The sequence below is a fragment of the Paramormyrops kingsleyae genome, chromosome 5 (assembly GCF_048594095.1).
Source record: "Paramormyrops kingsleyae isolate MSU_618 chromosome 5, PKINGS_0.4, whole genome shotgun sequence".
Taxonomy (NCBI): domain Eukaryota; kingdom Metazoa; phylum Chordata; class Actinopteri; order Osteoglossiformes; family Mormyridae; genus Paramormyrops; species Paramormyrops kingsleyae.
In genome coordinates, this window is record NC_132801.1 from 34191640 (window position 1) to 34212072 (window position 20433).

The 20433-nt window shown below is 43.8% G+C and overlaps 1 protein-coding gene and 1 long non-coding RNA gene across 2 annotated transcripts in view; both read left to right on the forward strand.

The window, feature by feature from the left end:
- The window catches only part of LOC111847723 (uncharacterized), a 15683-nt gene extending 9143 nt beyond the window's left edge, over nt 1-6540 (forward strand). Inside the window, exons 2-3 of the long non-coding RNA XR_002839157.2 lie at nt 2890-2971; nt 6450-6540. This is a non-coding gene — a long non-coding RNA (uncharacterized lncRNA). The remainder of the gene's footprint in view (nt 1-2889; nt 2972-6449) is intronic.
- dcun1d3 (defective in cullin neddylation 1 domain containing 3) lies at nt 6539-19025 on the forward strand. The gene is made up of 2 exons (XM_023819152.2): nt 6539-7036; nt 17986-19025. The coding sequence occupies exons 1-2, from the start codon at nt 6570-6572 to the stop codon at nt 18500-18502; spliced, it is 984 nt and encodes a 327-aa protein (XP_023674920.1). The 5' UTR covers nt 6539-6569; the 3' UTR covers nt 18503-19025.
- The last annotated feature ends 1408 nt before the right edge of the window (nt 19026-20433 follow it).

Sequence of the window (20433 nt, forward strand, 5' to 3'; positions counted from 1 at the left end):
AATCCAATTACATGACAAAAACAGTTATCCAGAGCACCACCCCACCCCTTTCCCGCCTTTGTCGCCACCATGTGCCCCCTTCACATTTCTGTCTGCCCCCTCATATATGCATGTCTAGAACCGGCCCCGATGTATGTACATATTTATAGCATGCCGATCGCGTAAAACAAATCGCGGCAATGCCAAAAACCCGTGCATGTACATTCTCAGTTATTAACGCACATAAATACATTTCAAGCACATGCTAATATATTGCTGCCATATTGGTTTTCGGTTATCTCGATCATCGGTTATCTCGACGCTTTTTGGCAACCCCCTAGGCCGGCGACATAACCGGGTTCGACTGTATATGAATAATCAGCCTGTTCTAGTTTAAATGGAAATATATTATTGTTAATAAGCTGAGTCTGAGAGTTTTATTTATTTGATAGTTTATTTCACATTTCTTGTTTGTAAAGGCTAAATACAAAAAAAAAGTGAACCTTTTTTTTTTTGTACTGTTTTTATTTTAAAAAAAAATTATATAATTTTAATAGGAGGAGCCTGGAGGTATTATAGACTTTGCAAATTCAGTTTGCAGACAACCATTGTGCGTGTCCTCGGCAGTTTTTTCCTGAGGCTTTTTAATATTACCCATATCGATATCGGAATTATATCGTATCGACCAAAATTAAGAAATATATCGTGATATAAATTTTTGCCATATCGTCCAGGCCTAATCCATTACTTTTTTTTTCTGCTGCTTTTATTGTTTCCTGAGTTTGCAGATTTTTTTTTAGTAACAGCGTTTGTATTGCATTTCAGAGACAGACTGTTTGCATAAGCAGTCGACATAGAAAGTAAGTCCCCCCCCCCCAAAAGTACCGCAGTTGGTTTGGCACTTCTGGTACTCAGTGGAAAAGGGAGAAGTACCAAAAGTACTGTACGAAAAGTATATCACCTGGTGTGGTGGAAAGTACCCTTAATCACTTCTTCTGTAGAATGTGCTCAGTGAATATAGTAAATAATGCATAAAATGCTCCGTAAGATGTTAGGACTTTATCCAAACTGAGCTTCCTGTCCCTCATCACTTATTAAATGTAATTTGAGAAAATCCCTGGAGAAGAAACTGACATTTGACATTAATCTCCACAGTATCACCAAAAGCATTCAAGGTTAAAATAAACATAGCCGACATGCATGCAGTACATTTAATGTAAATGAACGTCCCTTTCGGTTGTTTTCCTTGTCCGATTTATGTCTTGGTTTACTGCTAGTATATGGTATGGTGAATGGTAATTTTAATATAAAACTCAACTGTTTGACATGGTTCTGAAGCCAGTGCTAAGAATGCAGATTGACATTTTAAATATTTTATTAACAACCAAATCGTGGCAAGACCCACTGAACGAATGTAGAGGTTATAATGGCCAATGGGAATCTGCACTTAAAATTAAATTTACGCTATGAAGGTTGGAAAGTCAGCAGGAAGCTCCAATAATCTCAGCAGTCTTGGCTAAATCACTTTTTATTGGATTTTTGCAATAAGATGCAACATCCGATTCACAGGGTTCCCACACGAAAACACCTGATACCGGAGCCGCATGCTTCCTGTAAGATCGGTCAAATGAATTTTGCGGTGCTTTAGTGTGACATCTAGCATTGTCTAAATTTAAGCATGGTGATTAAGGTTGTCATTCTATCTCGTAACGCAAAACCTATGGACTGCTGGGGGTCACAGTGACGGGCTGGTGAAGGCAAGAAACGCAGAGTAGAGTTTGAGAGAAATCTTCCTTGCAGCTATGTTGTAGGAGAGTTTTATGCGCTAGTGACATGAAGACCTAAGCGCATTCATTCATATCTATGTGTGGGTAGGAGCTCCAACATGTGTGCTGTGTGTGGGAGGCTGAGCCGTGCCCCCGAGACCGGCGTGCTGTGTTTGGCGGGCGGCTGCGGCGTCGTCACGGTGATCAGTTCCGAAACGGTACCAAATGTCGTCGCCGGTGGTAGAACATTCAGCAGACAGAGCCCCACCCTGGGAAGAGGCAGCCAAGTCACTCGCTTTCTAAATCTAATTGTACTTGTGGGAGAAAGGATGCAAAACACCACAAAACCAGGCAATAACTCACCGACTACAGCAGAGGCGTTAAAAAAAACAAAACAAAAACGGTTATGTGTGAAGAATTGTTCCCGGCAAGTCCCTGTTTCTGTCTCGCAAGAGCCGTTCCATGCTTTTACGACGAGGCTTTACACTTAAACACTTGCTTGAAATTGAACACTCCGGATTTGTGGTGAAATACTTTCACATAGCTCCAGAGAGTATAACCACTTATTCTGAAGTGCCGGTTGCTTGATAGGCCTATTGTTTAGCACCATGTTTCCCAATCTGGTGCTCGGGGACGCCCGGTCTGCATTTTTTTGCTCCCCGCCAGACGGTCTGCATTTTTTGCTCCGCATTTTTTTGCTCCCCACCAGACGGTCCGCATTTTTTTTGCTCCCCTGCCAGACGGTCTGCATTTTTTGCTCCCCACCAGGGAGCAAAAACTTGGACTGTCTGTGGATTCCCGAGGACTGGATTCAGAAACACTGATTTAGCAGAATGATCTTCAGGTTACAAGATGGTGGTGAATGTTAATTTCTTTAATACCCTGGTATTTAAGCTTGGAAGTGGATCATTTTACCTTATCAGGATAGTAGGATTTGAGTAATGATTAGCGTTGCATGTGTCCCAGGCCCTTGAGGCTAAGTACCTCACTCAGGGCTCCTGTGGCTGGTCCACCATTCACGAGGGGCCCCGCCTGCCTTTCCCTCATGACTACAGTGTGTATTATAGTTGAAAGTGTGTTTTTCTGGAAGTGAAAGCCTGCATTGCGGTGACGGTAACAGCCTGTCTGTCTGCCTGCCTTTCAGCGACGTGGATGCCGAACTCGGCCCACTGAAATCGGCGATGGTTCCTCCTTTCTTTATGACCGGTGTGTTCAGGGAAGTCTGTGTGAGTATTTCCTCTTAATGGGGCTGGATATCACCCCTGTTTTTTGTGAATGTTTTTGACAGTTAGTATTGTCCTATGCCAAATTAGCATATAGTCATTTTCCCCTGTAATAAATACTGCTGGTGTTTAAGTGACCCATGTAAGTGGTGGTATTTCTAAGGCCGGAGCCCTTCTTTAGTGATGCCGCCGTTTGTTTGGTTGCCTCCACATTTTGCACCCCCTCATCAAAGCTGCGCTCCGGGGCCGTCGGCTGCGGCTGAAGGTCGTGACACTGGGGGCTGTCATTAGCCGGTCTGGAGGAGCTGGATGCAGGGGGGGGTGCCACCCTGTTAATTGAGTGTTTCTGCAAGCTGGCGGGAGCGGTGGGACGGACCCCCATTTCCAGCCTTTGGAATGTGCCCAGTTATTTATTTTTTTTTTACCATCTTAGTTTTTAAATATTAAATAGGGTCATGAGCTTATATTACTTGGACATATTTCTGAGGCTGTACAGTAGATGTTTTATTTGACATAATTACCATTATTGGGGGCCAAGGGGGTTCGGTGGGTGGTGCTCTGGGTAGCTGAATAACGGGTGAGGGTTTGAATCTGACCCTCCCCACTAGGGATGCTCCTTTTGACCGTTTAACCGTTAACCGAAATAATTAATTTTGACCGAATATTACTATCAGTTAAACGGTTTAAAATGTTTTTATATATATTTTAATTATTAGTAGTAGTATGAAGTTTTGTGGCATCTCAGCTGAAGATCGCTTTTCACGTTCTAAATACACTGGGTTTGAATCGGCGACTGTGATTACAGGCTCACAGGCTTAGCCCACTGAGCCATGAACACAGGTACGAGCTTTGCTGCTGAAAATGGAAACATTGGCGCAAAGCTTCAGCGGCAGAGACGTATCCGTGTGCTATATTGTAGCCGATCGGTGTAAACACTACCCAGACATTTGCTCTTGTTTTATTTCGGTTACAATGGGCGTATTCACATATTTCTTTATCTAATACTAACAGTCGGATTATCATGTTGTTATCATGCGAATAGCGCAATTTGCAAGTGGGAAGGCGATCAGAGCCGCTTCGAGACGCAGACGCTTAAGTCAGTCACTCTTGTTCTTTCTATTCGTATCACGAAGCTATAAAAATATATTTAGTTTCTACCTATATATATATTTGAAAAGTAGACCGTCCAAGGTTTCTGAGGGTGTTTTTTAAATGTGTATATGATAAAACCTCGCAGAGTTATTTAAATGGTTTGGCGAAATTTCTGTCAGATCCCGCCGGCGGGACCGCCGACCCCAGAGGAATTTAATATTCTAATCTAATCAGTTAACGGTTAATGTTCGGTTAACGAACGGCGGTTGTCGGTTGGGAAAATTAATCAAAATGAGCATCCCTACTCCCCACCGTATGCGTGTGTCTGTCTGTGGAAGGTGGAAGTACAGCCAGCCGCTGCGGGGGCATCCCACCCCCATGACTACAATGAGCCCTTGACGTAGGGATGCCGTTAGCTTAACCCGCTACTCAGAAACCTGCTGTTCGCCCCGTTTCTAAGCTGAGGGCCTTCTAGTTTTCAGTCGATGTCGTGAAACGTGGTTTCCGGGTTCTGGCCAAGCAGCTTGCAGGGATGTTTGTTTACGTTCCTCTTCTGTAATTCAAAGGGGCTTACGGCGATCCCTCCAGAGGATTTTCTTGAACCGTTAGCGCAGTGCTGACAGCCTAGCGCTAGTCATTAAGCTAAGAGCAGCAGAATAAGAGATCAGCCATCAAATGTCTAACACCTGTAGCCTTTTCCAGCGCATTTTGCCTCTGCTTCGGCTCGGCGGTAATGCCAGTCGGGGGGGGGGGGGGGGGAGACGGTAAAGGTGACTCGAGTGGTACTGACGCAGCCCGCGGAAGGTAAGAAGGAGAGTAAATGGTGCTGAGTATCCCGCAGGAGTAATATTGGGATATTGCGCGTGTCTAGCCTGAGCGCGTTTTCATCTGCCGACGGCCCTAAGCGCTCCCTGACGTTCCTCAATCGGCCAAAGTAATTGCGGCCTGCTCTCTAATTCACAGGCTCCATCTTGTCCTGACTGCTGGTGTATCAATGCTCAAGTATTAAATGCTCTCCTTTGTCCTCAGCTCCAATTTAGTTTTTTTTTATTATTTCCTTTTGCTTGTTTTGGCAACGCCTCGGTACCGCATGCCGATGGCCTGCTTCACCCACTTGCTCAATGACGGCGGGCAAGGTGGTTGTGTTCCTCGCATTGCGCGAGTTTGGCGAGCAAGTCTGAACAATGCTCGCTAATCTGGAAGCATCGCCGGGCCCCCTGTGAGCCGGGCTGGCCCTGCGGCCGTGGTAATGAGTTTAGCGTCCCACCCCCCTACGCTGCACCCCCCACCCTCCAGATGGCGGCTCGCCATGTCGCGCTCAGCATTTCTGTAGTCCGTAGACCGATGAACAGGGACTCGTTGGGGTGGAATGCTTGTTCCCCAGGTCATCTAAGGGTCTTGCAAGTGGAAGTAGCTGGACCCGCTCACTCCCTGGTCTATATCAGTATGTTACGGCTTTCTTTAAATATTTCACATTTATTTGACTGGTTCTGTCCAAAGCAACAGACATGACAGGAAATCTTGGGTTCAGAGAACAGCGTCAGCCAGCACCCCTGGAGCAGTTGAGGCTAAGGGCCTTGCTGAAGGGCCCAACAGTGATGTGGTCGCGCTGCCAGCCACTGGATTTGAACCCACAACCATCCAGGCACAAATCCTCACCTTGCTGAGCCCCACAGCTCCCTGTTGAGAGAGCTTCCGCTGCCTGCTGGTTTGTGAGAAACGGCCCATTCCTTCATCCCGTGTTTCCAGTTCAGGGGCTTGTCATGCTCCTCCTGTGTTTAGCCAGACGCTAAACATAGATGCCTGCATGTCGGTGGGCCGGCAGCTGAAATCTGTAACCCTACCTAATGCACATGTGTAGTCCAGACAGTATCTGAACATAAAAGATGTCAGAGAGTTTGTTTGGACGGCTTGGATAAGATAACAGTCCTATATTAAGGCTTGACTTTTATTTTTTGTATTTTTATATACATTTATTTATTTATAAAATATTCATACACACTTTATAATATTATTTATATTATTTATGAGCTATTTGCACATACCCCAAAGCTGTTTGTAACCTACATCTGTTTCTCACCTTTTATTTATATCACCATGTTTATTTATTAAATAGGACATTTATATTTGTCTATCTCCATTTTTATTCTTTTTATTATATCCATTTTTTTGTACATTACTGCAGGAATGTGGCCATAGTGTGTGTTTCTATTCTTCAGTGTGCAGAAATATTCTGGTATTTCTGCTAATTGTTTAATACGTATGTTCCGGGGATAGCCAGCCCGGCTATCTCTGGCTTGACGCCTTACAGTAAACTTTGTGCGCCATCTGCAGCCGCCCATGCGAGTGCCAGCTCCTCACTCGGCGCCCATCTTGTCTTCCCTGGCAGGACCCGATGGCATGCTGAGGTGCGTGGCCAGCACAGAGCAGCGGCATCGCGGCGGAGTCAGCCGGACCTGAGGCGCCGAGGGTGGGAGGGGGGAGGGGCGGGGTGGGCAGAGGACGAGACATGGGCCAGTGTGTCACGAAGTGCAAGAACCCGTCATCCTCGCTCGGCAGCAAAAGTGGAGACAAGGAGTCGGGCTGCAAGTCTCACAAGAAGGGGGTGGGCGGGGCAGGGGCAGGAGGGGGGAGCGCCGGCGGCGGCCACAAGGAGGAGGCCGGCCCGGGCTGCGGCAAGTCTGCTGGCGACCTGCTGGCCAACGGCACCAAGACAATGGAGGTGACGGCGGAGACGGCGCCCCCCCCGGCCCCCCTGGGTGAGCAGCGCAGGGAGGAGCCGTCGCCCAACGGTGAGGAGTTCTCCCTGGTGCACGTGGAGGAGCTCTTCAGCTGCTACAAGGATGAGAAGGACGACGCCATCCTGGAGGAGGGCATGGAACGCTTCTGCGATGACTTGTGCGTGGATCCAGCCGAGTTCCGCGTACTTCTGCTGGCCTGGAAGTTTCAGGCGGCCACCATGTGCAAGTTCACGAGGTGAGAGACCAAGCCGGCTCTTCTTGCGGCCGCCGGACGGAAAGTGTCGAGTCCGAAAGGTGTCAGTGGTATTGTCGCGTCGATAGACCTAGTACCACGTCCCTCGGAAAGCTCGCGGTGTAAATATGTCAGTGGCCAGCAATGGGGCCTCTGCAGTTCAGCTGGAGGGGAGTGAGTGAAGGATTCTCAAGGGGTCCCGGTGCTGCAGAATGGTCGCTATGGCTATAGCAGAGCGTTTGTTGACTGCAGGGGAATCATGGCCGTCATCATCGAGGGGGTTGGGCTGTCGCTAACGACGGTGGCCAAGCAACTTCACGCGAAATGAAGGCTGGAGCAAAAAACATGTAGTTACCCATAATGCTAGTGCAAGAATTCATGTTTTTGTGGTGGCAAATGGCCCAGCTCATAACATGTCAGCGATTCAGTCCGACCTGTGACATGATCGTGATGCTGCTGCTGACCCCTGCCCCATTTTTATAGGTAGTTTTATAGGATGACATTTTTAAAGACACAACAATATTGTTTCACCAAGTGTGATTCGTGCCCCATCTCTTACTGCCTATTATTACTGTGAAATGCATGAAATATTTCATATTCTTATGATAAATGAAGAAATATGTTGTAGCAAATGAACATATGTAAGTTGGATCAACTCCCTTCAGATTGATTTGTAAAATCCAATTTTAAAATCTATAATCAAACTAAAGCTAAAACTTGATCATCAACACATTTAGGAAGAGAGAAAGACCAGTGAGACGGGCAACTTTTTTCTTTTTTTGACCCTGTGCAATAACCAGAACATGCCACGAACACTCATGCCAGCAACTAAAAGGTTAATCGGTAACCTTTGCATTGTCGGCCGTTCTGTTTTATTTATCGTCTGTAATCGGTTACAGTCATGGTTACTGATGACTGAGTGGATGGGGGGTGTCCCCAGGTGAGCCGAATGAAGGCCTGGTTGAGTGTCAGGCTCCTTCGCTGCTCGGGACAGGAGATGCTTTCCTGGGAAGGCCGAAGGGGCTTGATGACGGCGCTTCTGTAGCTGCAGCAGATTGTTCATGCTTCTCCCTCTGCTGGAGTTTGACACTTTCGCCTTTGTGCCTCTTAGCACCTCTGACTCCAACATGTCAAACCTGGAATGAGCCCCAGTGTTTTAGCATTAAATGCTAAAGGTTTTTTCTCTTTCGCCTTTCATCTTCTCTTGACACACCCCTCTCTCCTCTAGGCTCAGACACCAGCTATTTTATTGCTAACCTCTTGTACTAGTATCTTGTATTTTTTAAGGCTGGGAAATTTACCGTGTTAACACATAGCGTTAATTTTAAAGCCATGATGCGTTGCTGTTTCTTTAATCACGTCAATGCACATATTTTGATATCTGAATGGGAATATAGTATGAACAATGATTTTTAATAGAGTCCTATAACACTCCTTCCTGGTTCTAAATGATATGCCAATTTAGGTCATGACTTTGCGCAGAATCCCAGAATTCAAAGCTAAAATCAAAGCATTCAATTAGCGTCAATTGGTGAAGCTAATGTTACCTGGTTGACTTCGTTTTTTAAAAAATCATCAGACTGAGGCTTGCATAGGATTTGCAGTATTTTTTTTATAAAAGGCTTATGTCTTAAAATGTTAAGATTTTTTATGTTAAGTGCACCTTCAGCGGTTGTCAGGCTTTTGATTTTAGAACCTTTTGCCAATTAGGTATTGAAGTTTAGATTGATCACGTGGTCAGAATTAGCGTGTTGATCCACCTGTTTAGTACCTGTCATATGTACATGTGGTATATGCCATTAATTGTACTCCCCAGCTTTCCTGGAATATACACTATATTGCCAAAAGTATTGGGACACCTGCCTTTACACACACATGAACTTTAATAACATCCCATTCTTAATACACAGGCTTTAATATGGAGCAGGCCCACCCTTTGCAGCTATAACAGCTTCAACTCTCCTGGGAGGCTGTCCACAAGGTTTAGGAGAGTGTTTATGGGAATTTTTGACCATTCGTCCAGGAGAACATTTGTGAGGTCAGGTCCTGATGTTGGATGAGAAGGCCTGGCTTGCAGTCTCTGCAGGCCAGTCAAGTTCCTCCACACCAGACTCGCTCATCCATGTCCGTATGGACCTTGCTTTGTACACTAGTGCGCAGTCATGTTGGAACAGGAAGGGACCGTCACCAAACTGCTCCCACAAAGTTGGGAACATGGGGAAAGAGAAGCCAAAATGGCTTTGAATGCTGCAGCATTAAGAGTTCCTTTCACTGGAACTAAGGGGCCAAGTCCAACCTCTGGAAAAACCACCATACCAACCCCACATCATAACCCCCCCTCCACCAAACTTTACTCTTGGCACAATGCAGTCGGGCAAGAACCATTCTCCTGCCAACCGCCAAACCCAGACTCGTCCATCGGATTGCCAGACAGAGAAGCGTGATTCGGCACTCCAGAGAACACGTCTTCACTGCTCTAGAGTCCAGTGGCGATGTACTTTACACCACTGCATCCAACACTGCATTGCACTTGGTGATGTAAGGCTTGGATGCAGCTGCTCGGCCATGGAAACCCATTCCATGAAGTTCTCTATGCACTGTTCTTGAGCTAATCTGAAGGCCACATGAAGTTTGTCTGTAGCTCTTGACTCTGCAGACACTTGGCGACTTCTGCACACTGTGTGCCTCAGCATGCGTTGTCCCCGCTCTATGATTTTACGTGGCCTACAACTTCGCAGCCGAGTTGCTGTTGTTCCCAATTGCATCCACTCTGTTATAATGCCACTAAATTTCACAAATGGATTTATTGCACAGGTGACATCCTATCACGGTACCACTCTTGAATTCAAGAGTTACCACTCTATGAGCTCCTGAGAGAGACCCATTCTTTCACACATGTTTGTAGAAGCAGTCTGCTTGCCTAGGTGCTTGATTTTATACATCTGTGGCAATTGAACTGATGGGAACACCTGAATTCAGTGATTGGGAGGGGTGTCCCAATACTTTTGTGTATATGGTTTTAGCACCAGTCCACCACTGCAGACTCTTTGACATGTGAGTCTATAACTAAAAAAAAAGCCTTTTGCGGGCTTCCATGTGCCTTCCATGTGTATTTTATGGGTGAGGAACTAAAACTGATTATATTTTGAACCAGTTGTTCAAAAATTGAAGCAGTGCCAGATAGTGATAGCAAAAAAAGGGAAGTTTTGGAATTGATCTCGTTAATACGAAAACTCAAATTTTTTGATAGTTTTTCGAAATTTGCAACGGCACTGTATGGGCACCAAAGTAGAGGTGATTAAATTTTGAGGCAGATCTCCCTAAAACTGAAGTGGCGCCACTTAGTGACGGCAAAGGGAAGGTGAAAGCAGATGACTTTTGGCCTTGTGAATATGATTGTCAAAACGCATGAATATTGATTACTTTTATTACTGATCTACATCTGATTTTATTTTCAGTGAAATTGCCCCAAAAATGAAGTAGCAGCACTGTGTGGCGGTGAAAGATGGAAACAGCAGCTGTAGAAGACACTTGGTCTTGTGAACAGAGTGATTCTAAAAGTATTGCAGGGATCTTTTTCAGACTTTGTATATTTGCATAGTGCATTAACTCAAGTATTTAACAGATCTATATCAGCATTTTGCAGACATATTGTAAGGTTGAATGTCTGAACCTGGTCAGGTTTTGAGATAAATTGGAGTAAAACTGAAACAACAGTCCTTAGTGATAGTAGAGAGAAGGAAGAGATGATTAGAGGTGTTTCCTTGTGAACAGGATCAATTAGTCATTGTTTACTCTACCCCATTTGATCTTTGATGGTTTTTTTTTATTACTGCTTCACAAAAACATTAAATGAATGAAAATCTATACCTACAAATGTACAATTGGTCATATCCAAAACTGCAACGACAGTGGGCAGCAAAATTGGAACTGCCAGGAGAGTGTAGCCTGGAGTGATAACAGCGCCTGCAGCCACTGTCTTGTATACATAGATCTTCTATGGATCTTTTAAACACTGATATTCCCTGAACCTTTGTACATAATTTTAAAACTGTGGGGCGTAAGATTTTCTGAATCTTCTGGAATAAAATTTATATTGATTGATTGCTAGCTTCCCTGTTTGGCAAATCTTTTCCGTGTGGCACAGATAGATGGCTTTGCTCGGACCCCAAGTTGCCCTCTCAGTTGTGTGTGATGTCTAAAAATGAGTGATTAGCCATATTTACTCATTCATCAGTCAAGATAGTCCCTTCTTCACCATTATTACTTGTTTTCTGATGACCCTCCTCCTTTTTTCACATTCAACATCCAGGCAACTATGTAGTTTGGAACTCAATGTGGTTTGGAACTCAATGTGGTTTGGTTCAGTTCAGCTTGCCACACCTCAGCCCAGGTTTCCTCCTTCTCTAATGCATTTTCCCATCTTGACCAAGCTTTCTGCTGTGTCATTCCCACCACCCAGCATGATCTGTTCTCTTCCACTGCTGCTCTCCTCCATCTGGACCAGGTGATTTTCCCTTTGGTGGTTAAGGTAGGACTCAGAAGGATCCTAGTCCAGCTCAGACTTGCATCACCACTCCCATCATTATCTTGTGACACAGCCTTGACTTGGCTTGCAAAATGGCTTCCTCCGCTCCCCATTACCTGCCAGCTCTGGCCACCTTTGGATCCCTTGACCCTCTGTACTGATCAATTCCCTGGCCCTTGTAACCTGGAGTGACTTCCCTAAGGACTTGAGTGGCAGTCATTGGTTTTGATGACCATATAGAGTGGTGCCTGCTCAGGCTCCTTGGGAGGCCTAGCCATCTCCAGAGATGTGTACAGGCACGTAATCTGTTCAGTTTTTTAATATTTCTGAGTGTTGCACTTTCCAAATAGATCTGTCTCCAGCTCAACCCCCCCCCCCCCCCCCACCACACACACACTGTTCTGTTTTTCCATCAGCTGAGCCCCTATGCAATTCCTTGGTGCCCCACAGTTTGAATGCTTCCGATATGTAGTAGAGATGCACCGGTCTGATATTGGATTGGTATCGGTGCCGATCCAGACCTATTTGACGGATCGGGTATCAGCCATATGTGACTGATCCACATCCACTACTTACATATTTAGTTTTTGGCAATCTCTAAAAACATATAGCTCCTGTTTTGTTTTTAAATCTATTTGCACAATCAGTTGCATGACAGCTCTTTTCCATTTTAGGCCCTGTTCACACTCGACATAACATGCATCCTGGGTGATCCTATCACAAGTGGACAGCTCTAGATACAGGTGTGAACGCAGCCAAACCGCATTGAAGATGCATTGAGATCTGATCGTTCAAACCACATTCGAAGGTGGTCTGGGACGCATATGGCCACATTCTTGCAGCAGTGTGAAGGGCCGGATTGAAGGACCGCCTACTCAGCTGACATCCTCGTGTGGGTGTATGTATAAACCCATTAGACGTGCAAGCGGTATTTGACATACACTGCCCGGCCAAAAAAAAGTCGCCATTTGTATTTTTATCAGCAAGTACTTAAGAGCCAATGACGGCATCATCATTACAGCTCAGCAACATTATGCAGCAATAAAGTAAAGTCAGCTGAGTACCTGAATCTACTGAATGGCCAGGTTACACCTCCATCCATCATCAATGGATTTTTTCTCTTCCCTGTTGACATGGGCATATTCCAGGACAAGAATGCCAAGATTCATTAGGTTCGAATTGTCAAAGAGTGGTTCAGGGAACATGAGGAATCATTTTCACGCATGACTTGGTCACCACAGAGTTGTGACCTTAACCTCATTGAAGGTCTCTGGGATGTGCTGAAGGAGGCTTTATGGAGTGGTTCAACTCACTTGTCAATACAGGATCTCGGTGAGAAATGAATGCAAATCTGGATGAAAATAAAGGGTGAGATGTAGCATAAGCCTGTGGAAACAATGCCATGACAAATATGCGCCATAATCAAAGCTAAAGGCGGGCCAACGAAAAATTCAAATGGCAACTTTTTTTTTTTTGTCCGGGCATTTGTATGATTTACGTCAGAATGTCTCAGTGCAGAGTTGGGCCTTTGTGTACTAAACTGCATTGTGAACAACGGCGCATTTTTTTCCCCCCTACAACACTAAAAAAAATGTTTGAATCTCCTGGGATCTCTTTAGTATCGTACTGTTGCGACCCATTCGGATGGAACCGTCAAAGTGTGCATCATTAATGTTACGTGCGCAAATTCGGGAAAAATATATTATGTAAGCAGTGATTTATTAGATGTTTTGGAATTTACACAGATCGCATATTTTAATGTGCATTTTCATAAAGCTTCCTTATTTAAGTCAAAGGTGCTCCACACTTTATTAATATTTGTGATTACAAAATTACTTGAATGCAAAATTAATTGTAGGTAAGGATGGACACAAGTTTAATACCACAAATGGAGGTATTAAAATCCATGCCTACAAAGCGAAAAGTTGAACATTATTGTGAAATATAGTTTGAATTAAGAAATCACTTTTGCAGTATGCGGGGGGAAAAAATATTTAATGACTGTCAAATGAAAATCACAATGTTATTACGAAATACAATTTAAAGACTATACATAGAAGATAAATGTTAAATATAATACCCTTTAAAAATAAAATTGCACCTTAATTATTGAAATATTTATGTATTCATACATTAATTTCATTTAGAGTATTATGACGTTCATTACAAACATCTTAAGCTGTTTGTTTACCCTGGAATGCGCCAATAGCATTTGACGACTTCTCCTCCTTTTAATGTTTGGCAGATTCTGCATACGGAAGCGATTTATGTGCTTATTTAAATAGGCTGCAGGAAAATAAGATCCGATTACAAGTGGTCAGTCAAGACTCATGCGGAAACGTATGGCAGTGCCAGGTGTGAAGGGGCATATTTAGCGCTGTCCGCTTGTGATCGCATCACCCAGGGCGTATGTTAATATCAGGTGTGAACAGGGCTTAGATGTGTGTTTTGCGGCATTCAACTGACTGAGTGGGTCTGAGCACAGTCACTGCCGCCTGCCGTGATGTCATGCACATGCACTGTAAAAACAGCAGATAAGGGGTTGAAGGTCTGGAAGCATTTTATGCTTTTAACAGCAACTAGGGCCCCCTCTGCCCTGACAGATGTTCTGATGTAAATCATATGTCAAATACCGCTTGCATGTCTAATGCATATGTACATACTTGTGCCCACATGAGTGCACCAGCTGAGTAGGCAGTCCTTCAATGCAGGCCAGGACACATTCGCATTCACACTGCTATAAGAATGTGGCCATATGCGTCCCAGACCACCTCCAAATGTGGTTTGAGCAATCCGATCCTGATGTGCTTTCAATCCCTTTTGGGTGCGTTCACACCTGTAATTAGTGCGGCCCACTTGTGATCGGGTCATGCAGAACGCATGTGAATACCAGGTGTGAACAGGGCCTAGTAGCACAGTGATTTGCAATCTTGACAAAACAAACGAAAGAGAACATAGTTTTGAAACGTCGGAGTAGTATTTAGTGGAAAATCCTACTAAACAAGCACCACACATTTATGGAAAACCCCATAAATTAAGTTACCTGGTTACCAAAAACTGATTTGGTTCATAAACAGTGCTGGCGGAAAGTTCCATATTTCACTAAGAAGAGATTCAATAAATGCCATGTTGCCAACTTTGGGCAGCTAGCTGACACTGGATGTTTCAATTTGAGACAAGTCTGCACATCCCTTTTACATGTATGTAACAGATTTATTGCTCTGTAAATGGTCTGACCCCATAATGTTTTGGAATTTTTATCAAACAAAATTTACATAAAATTCTTTAACGTTTCCTTAACATTAAATACCAGGGCCAGGTGTGGCTCATCAGAAGCCAAGTAGGATAGAAAACCTACTGGATAGTATCTCTCCAGGACCGGAGTTGGAGACCCCTGGCGTATACGATTCATTTGCATTAAAAACAAAATTGCATGTTATGGTTTCCAGATTAATCAGAACTGTTAACGGGTTAACATTGACAGCACTAATTTAATATATATATCATTTTAAATGACATTTTCAAACACGTACATTAAAATGCGTTGAAAGAAATACAAGTGACCACCTAATTGGTCGGGAAAGATTCTGCAAATTTGTCATGCAAGTTAAATGTACAATAAATAAATATTCTTTCAGACCTACATGTGACAAGGACTCGCAGCGTTCAGGTAAAAACACTTCTTTTTTTTTTTCTTCTTCTACAATTCCAGGTGATCCATCCAGTAGTTCTAGAAATTGTAGAAGTTGGTGAGTGTGGAGATGAGAACAGCTTAGATAGCTGGACCAAATGACATGGATGGCTCACAGGGATGGCTCACAGGGATGTCCAGGAAGTGCAAAGCTTCCAGCAGCACCAAATCTAGTTGCCAAGATGTGCAATTAAAAAAAACTTTAACAACCCTACTTATAATACAATACCCTCTCTTGTCTTATTGCCATCTGTTTAGCGAACTTTTTTTTGAAAGCATTGAAATTCAGCTTGTACTTGCTTGCAAGTAATATTTTTGTTGAAAATAAATATGTATACCGCAAGTTTTAAGTTAAACTATTAAACACAAGTTAAAACATGGGTCTTTCTCAGGAACTTGAGAATTTTTCCAAAAGTGGTACAATGAAATGCAGTATTTGTCTTATGTATAGAACCCTTTCCCCCAAATTAGTAGCCAAAAGTCAAGCAACACTAAACTAGATACATTTTTTTTTATCTTTCATCTTTTGTTGCATGTAACCCTCAATAAACCAGCTATTTGTATGATAAGATGTATATTTTTGTCCAATTTTGGTTAGTTTTGTCATTTTCTTGCATCCCATTAACTATTGCACTGTGTTCAAGGAAATACTTTTATTACAAAAATTAATGGTAATACTGCAACAATACCCCTAAGGCAAAATTAACACTTTTACATGAAAATAATATCTTTAGGTACAAACATGTAAGCCAAAATGTTTTTTGTCTTGCACTATGACCAAGAGAGACGGTTCCATCCCACTGTATGACTCACGCATCATACAGCAGAAGCTGCAGTAAAAATACTTTGACTTGACACGATGGTAAATCTGTTTCACCATTTGGTAAGTGACGTTTAGCTCAAATTTATAAACATGCCTTCACATGTTCAGTCGAAGACCAATCAAATAAAATTAAAAAAAATGTGTAAGAATTGTGTAGGACGGATGCCTGACCTGAAACCGGTGTCATTCGCACATTGATTAATGAAATGATTTGGAATATTTTCATCTGCATCACTTGTCATCTCCCAAAGGTGCCTCACAGCTTGTTGCCATGGCAAGAACACAGCAATTAAAAATGTTGAGCCCTGACGATGGGAAAGGGGGAGAAACAACGACCTGCACCAGCATGATCTTTCCTTGGAATTTAATATGCCTCAATTAGCTCTTTCCTGGATGTCTGTCTTTCCGCACATGCGGCGGCTTACGCAGAAGGTTTCTGCCGTTCTTATGACAGAGAGCTGTGCATTTCATTGGCGTGTAAAAGCGCACAGGGACAATAAAATGGATCGGTCGTATGGCTCCAGAAAATGTTGATCCGACAGTGACCCCGCTGAGATTGGGAGGCGTGGCGCCTGATTCGGCCCAGTGCGGAGGTGTTTACGTTTCTCCGCCCCGAGTGACCTTTCAGCATGACTTCGAAACAATACTGCTATAATGAAACGGAACATCTTGATTACAGAACTGTTTGGCTGGCCTTCCCCTTTTGGGGGGGGGGGGTGTTTTGTGGCAGGCTGTACCGTGCCCATAGTAGGGGATAATGAGATTTCATTGCTGTGACGTGGGCAGACTGTTGTGTATCTGAAATGTAGACATTTCCCATAACAGGGAGTCTTTGTGTATCGGCAAACAGCATGTCTGTTTTTGCTGATACCTGAGCTGGTCTTGCACAATTACGGCACCATATTGCTTGGTTCTCTTTTCTGGTTTTGCCAAAACGCCTTTGAAATACATTTTTGTACAGTGTGTTAAAGCCACATTTACCCGACATTGAATATGACAATGTATCCATATTTTAATGTTTGATTTTGTTAATTTTGTTCCATGTAGGTGTTTTCTAATAAAATAGATGCTTGTAAATAGTCAAAAATATATAGCAAAGCAGCAAAGTATTACTCCCAAGTTTAATTAAGGCAGTGTCTACAGAAAAATTGTAGACATTTTGATAACATAGATGAGTCGTCGAATTTCTTTGTACCAAACAATGCTCACAGAAATTCTAGATCCCAGTAAAACGTTTTTCACATTAACCAATTTGAGAACAGCGATTACATCAGTCGGGTGAAATCAGAAAACGGTAGCCCAAAGTGCCTTGGCCCTTGGCATCATCAGTCACGATCATTTCTTTCCATGCAAATGCGTAAACAACAATGAGCGCAGCGGTGTGGCTGTCTCAGCAGTCAGTGGCTGCTTGTATCTTCATTCCACCTTGTGATTATGGCGTGCATCTGCACCAGCAGACACCGGTGGTTTCCGCACTCCCCTGGCCTGCGGTTTGAGGTGCTGCTGACCTTGTTTCTCACATGTTGTTGACTTGGCATCAGTTGCACCACACCCTGTGCAGATGGGATCCAGCTCCAGCATTGCTTCTGACATAGCTGAGTGGTTCTTGACCCAATTCTTAGCTCTCCCTCAAGCTAGTCCACATTTTGTGTTCTACCTCCAGCACACCTGTTTTTTTTTTTTTTTTCTTTTACTTTTTGGCTAATAATAAAGTCCTTCATTACCGGTTTCAGGCAAGCAGGTGGTGATCCGGAAGGCAAAGCAGACTCTGAGAGAGACTGAGAGCTGCATTGAGAGCCACTGAAGTCACCTACTGGGAAAGCTACCCCCTCACACCCCTCACAGTCTCTCTCTACCTCTTCCTCTGCCCCCCTCCCCCCCCCCCCCCCCCCCACCCCGCACCCCTGCAGGAAGGAGTTTGTCGAGGGCTGCAAGGCCATCAAGGCAGACAGCCTAGATAGCATCTGTGCACGCTTCCCTTGCATGCTACTAGAAGCCCAGGTGGAGGAGAAATTCAAGGACCTGTACCGCTTCACCTTCCAGTTTGGGCTGGACTCGGAGGAGGGGCAGCGCTCGCTGCATCGGGACATCGCCATCGCGCTCTGGCGCCTGGTCTTCACCCAGGACACTCCGGCCATCCTAGACTGCTGGTTGGACTTCCTGACGGAGAATCCCTCGGGGGTGAAGGGCATCTCGCGGGACACGTGGAACATGTTCCTCAACTTCACTCAGGTCATCGGGCCGGACCTCAGCAACTACAGTGAGGACGAGGCATGGCCCAGCCTATTCGACACCTTCGTGGAGTGGGAGGTGGAGCGACGGAAGAAGGAGGACGCCTTGGCTAAGAGGGCCCTCGGGGAGCCCAGCACGACAACGCCAGACTCGGGGGATGAGGAGGCAGACGAGGGCAGCCAGATTGGCCACTGACTGATCTGGGATTGCCAATGAAAGACTCACTAAAAGTAAAACTGCATCTGTGAAACTGTCACCATTATTGTTGTTATTATTTTGATTTTTTTTTTAATGAGGTGTGGGTGGGTATGTAAGGGACTGGGGTAATTTCTTAACTACCCTAATATGCCTTGTTTTATGAAAGGGCTCTAGAATATTGTATAATGATGCCAGGCTGTTTTATTTAAATTATTATTTTTTATTTTCGTTTGGGTAACTGGATGTGTTGTTCTTTTTTAAACTCTGACATCCCCCTACACTTAAGATGATGGTGTCTGGCTCATTGGGGGGGGGGGGAGACCTGGGTATAGGGTCACCACATTTCTCCAGGTGATAGCGGATGGTATTATGGAATTTGGTAGGACCAGAACTCGTGTTTTTAACCGAGGGAGACGATAATGGATTGAAAAAAAAGTTGAAATCTCCTGCAGTTATGTCATTTCAGTTCCATTTTTATAACGTGCAGTGATTTATTAAAAATAAAAGTTCATCCAGTGGACCATGAAATGAAACTCCATTAATTTTGTCATTATACCCTCTTTCCATCACTTTCTTCATAAACAAACCTGCACCTTGCAAGTTTTAGGTTAATTTTTCACGATGGTTTTTCCTGCAGGAGATGTACTTCAGCTCTGAATACAGTTAATGCTCCCAAATGCAGAATCTTAAAGGCTTCCAAGGTGCTAAATTCAGGTCCTCGGACGCGTCTCACACCATTTTGCTTTATGCTTCTTGCACACTCCCACCAATGCTCTATGTTATAGGCCAGTGTTTCCGAACCCTGGACAGTCCACGTTTTTGCTTCCTCTCAGCTCCCAGCACACCTGATTTGGTGTTCCTGATTGGCTGGGAGCTGGGAGGGAGCAAAAACGTGGACTGTCCGGGGTTCCCCGAGGACTGGGTTGGGAATCACTGTTATAGGCCATCCCGGGTGAACAGACAGCTTCTGTGGGAAACTTGGTATCCAAAAGACAAGCAAGAATATCTTGTGATTTTAGGAAGAAGGGCTGTAATTAACTAGATGGTTACAGCCCCATTTCCAAAAACGTTGGCATGCTGTGTAAAATATAAATAACAATGCAATGATTTGCAAATCATATAAACCCATATCTAATTGAAAATAGAATGAAGATGACGTATCAATTGTTGAAACTGAAATTTTATGGTTTTATGGGAAATATATGCTCAATTTGAATTTGATGCCAACAATACGTTTCAAAATAGTTGCAACAGGGGCATGTTTACTAATGTGTTGCATCACTTCTTTTAACGACACTCTGTAATGGTTTGGGAACTGAAGAGACCCGTCGCTGGAACTTTGAAAGTGAAATGTCCCATTCTTGCCTGATATAGGATTTGAACTGCTTAGCAGTTTGGGGTCTCTTTTGTCATATTCTTTGTTTCATAATACACTTGCCGCAATATGGGTTCATATGATTTGTAAACATTGCATTTTGTTTTTATTTAAATTTTCCACACGGCCATATCTATTTTGAAAACGGTTATCAAGTAGGTATGCTATTCCTAATTTTATTATTATTGTTATTATTTTGATCAAATGTATTTTATTGACTATCTATTGACTTTTAAAATCCTAATAACAGCACAGAATTGCCTTGAGTTGTGATATTGCTGTTGAATGGTTTCTGGTGTGCATATTTTAAAAAAAAAAAGAAAAGAAAACCTTGTTCCTTTTCAGTAACCTTACTATAATGGAGGCTAAGGTAGGTAATTTCATCTTGGGAATATCTTTTACTTGAAAATGAGAGCAATTGAGCTCTTTACTGACATTTTGGGGGGAATTAGGCTCCTAGGTTTCTCGAATGTTCTTGAATTATAGCAACACAAGCCCCTTATTGTTTTTGCCTCATCGGACATGTGGTAGATTTCCCTGTGTGTCGGTGGTG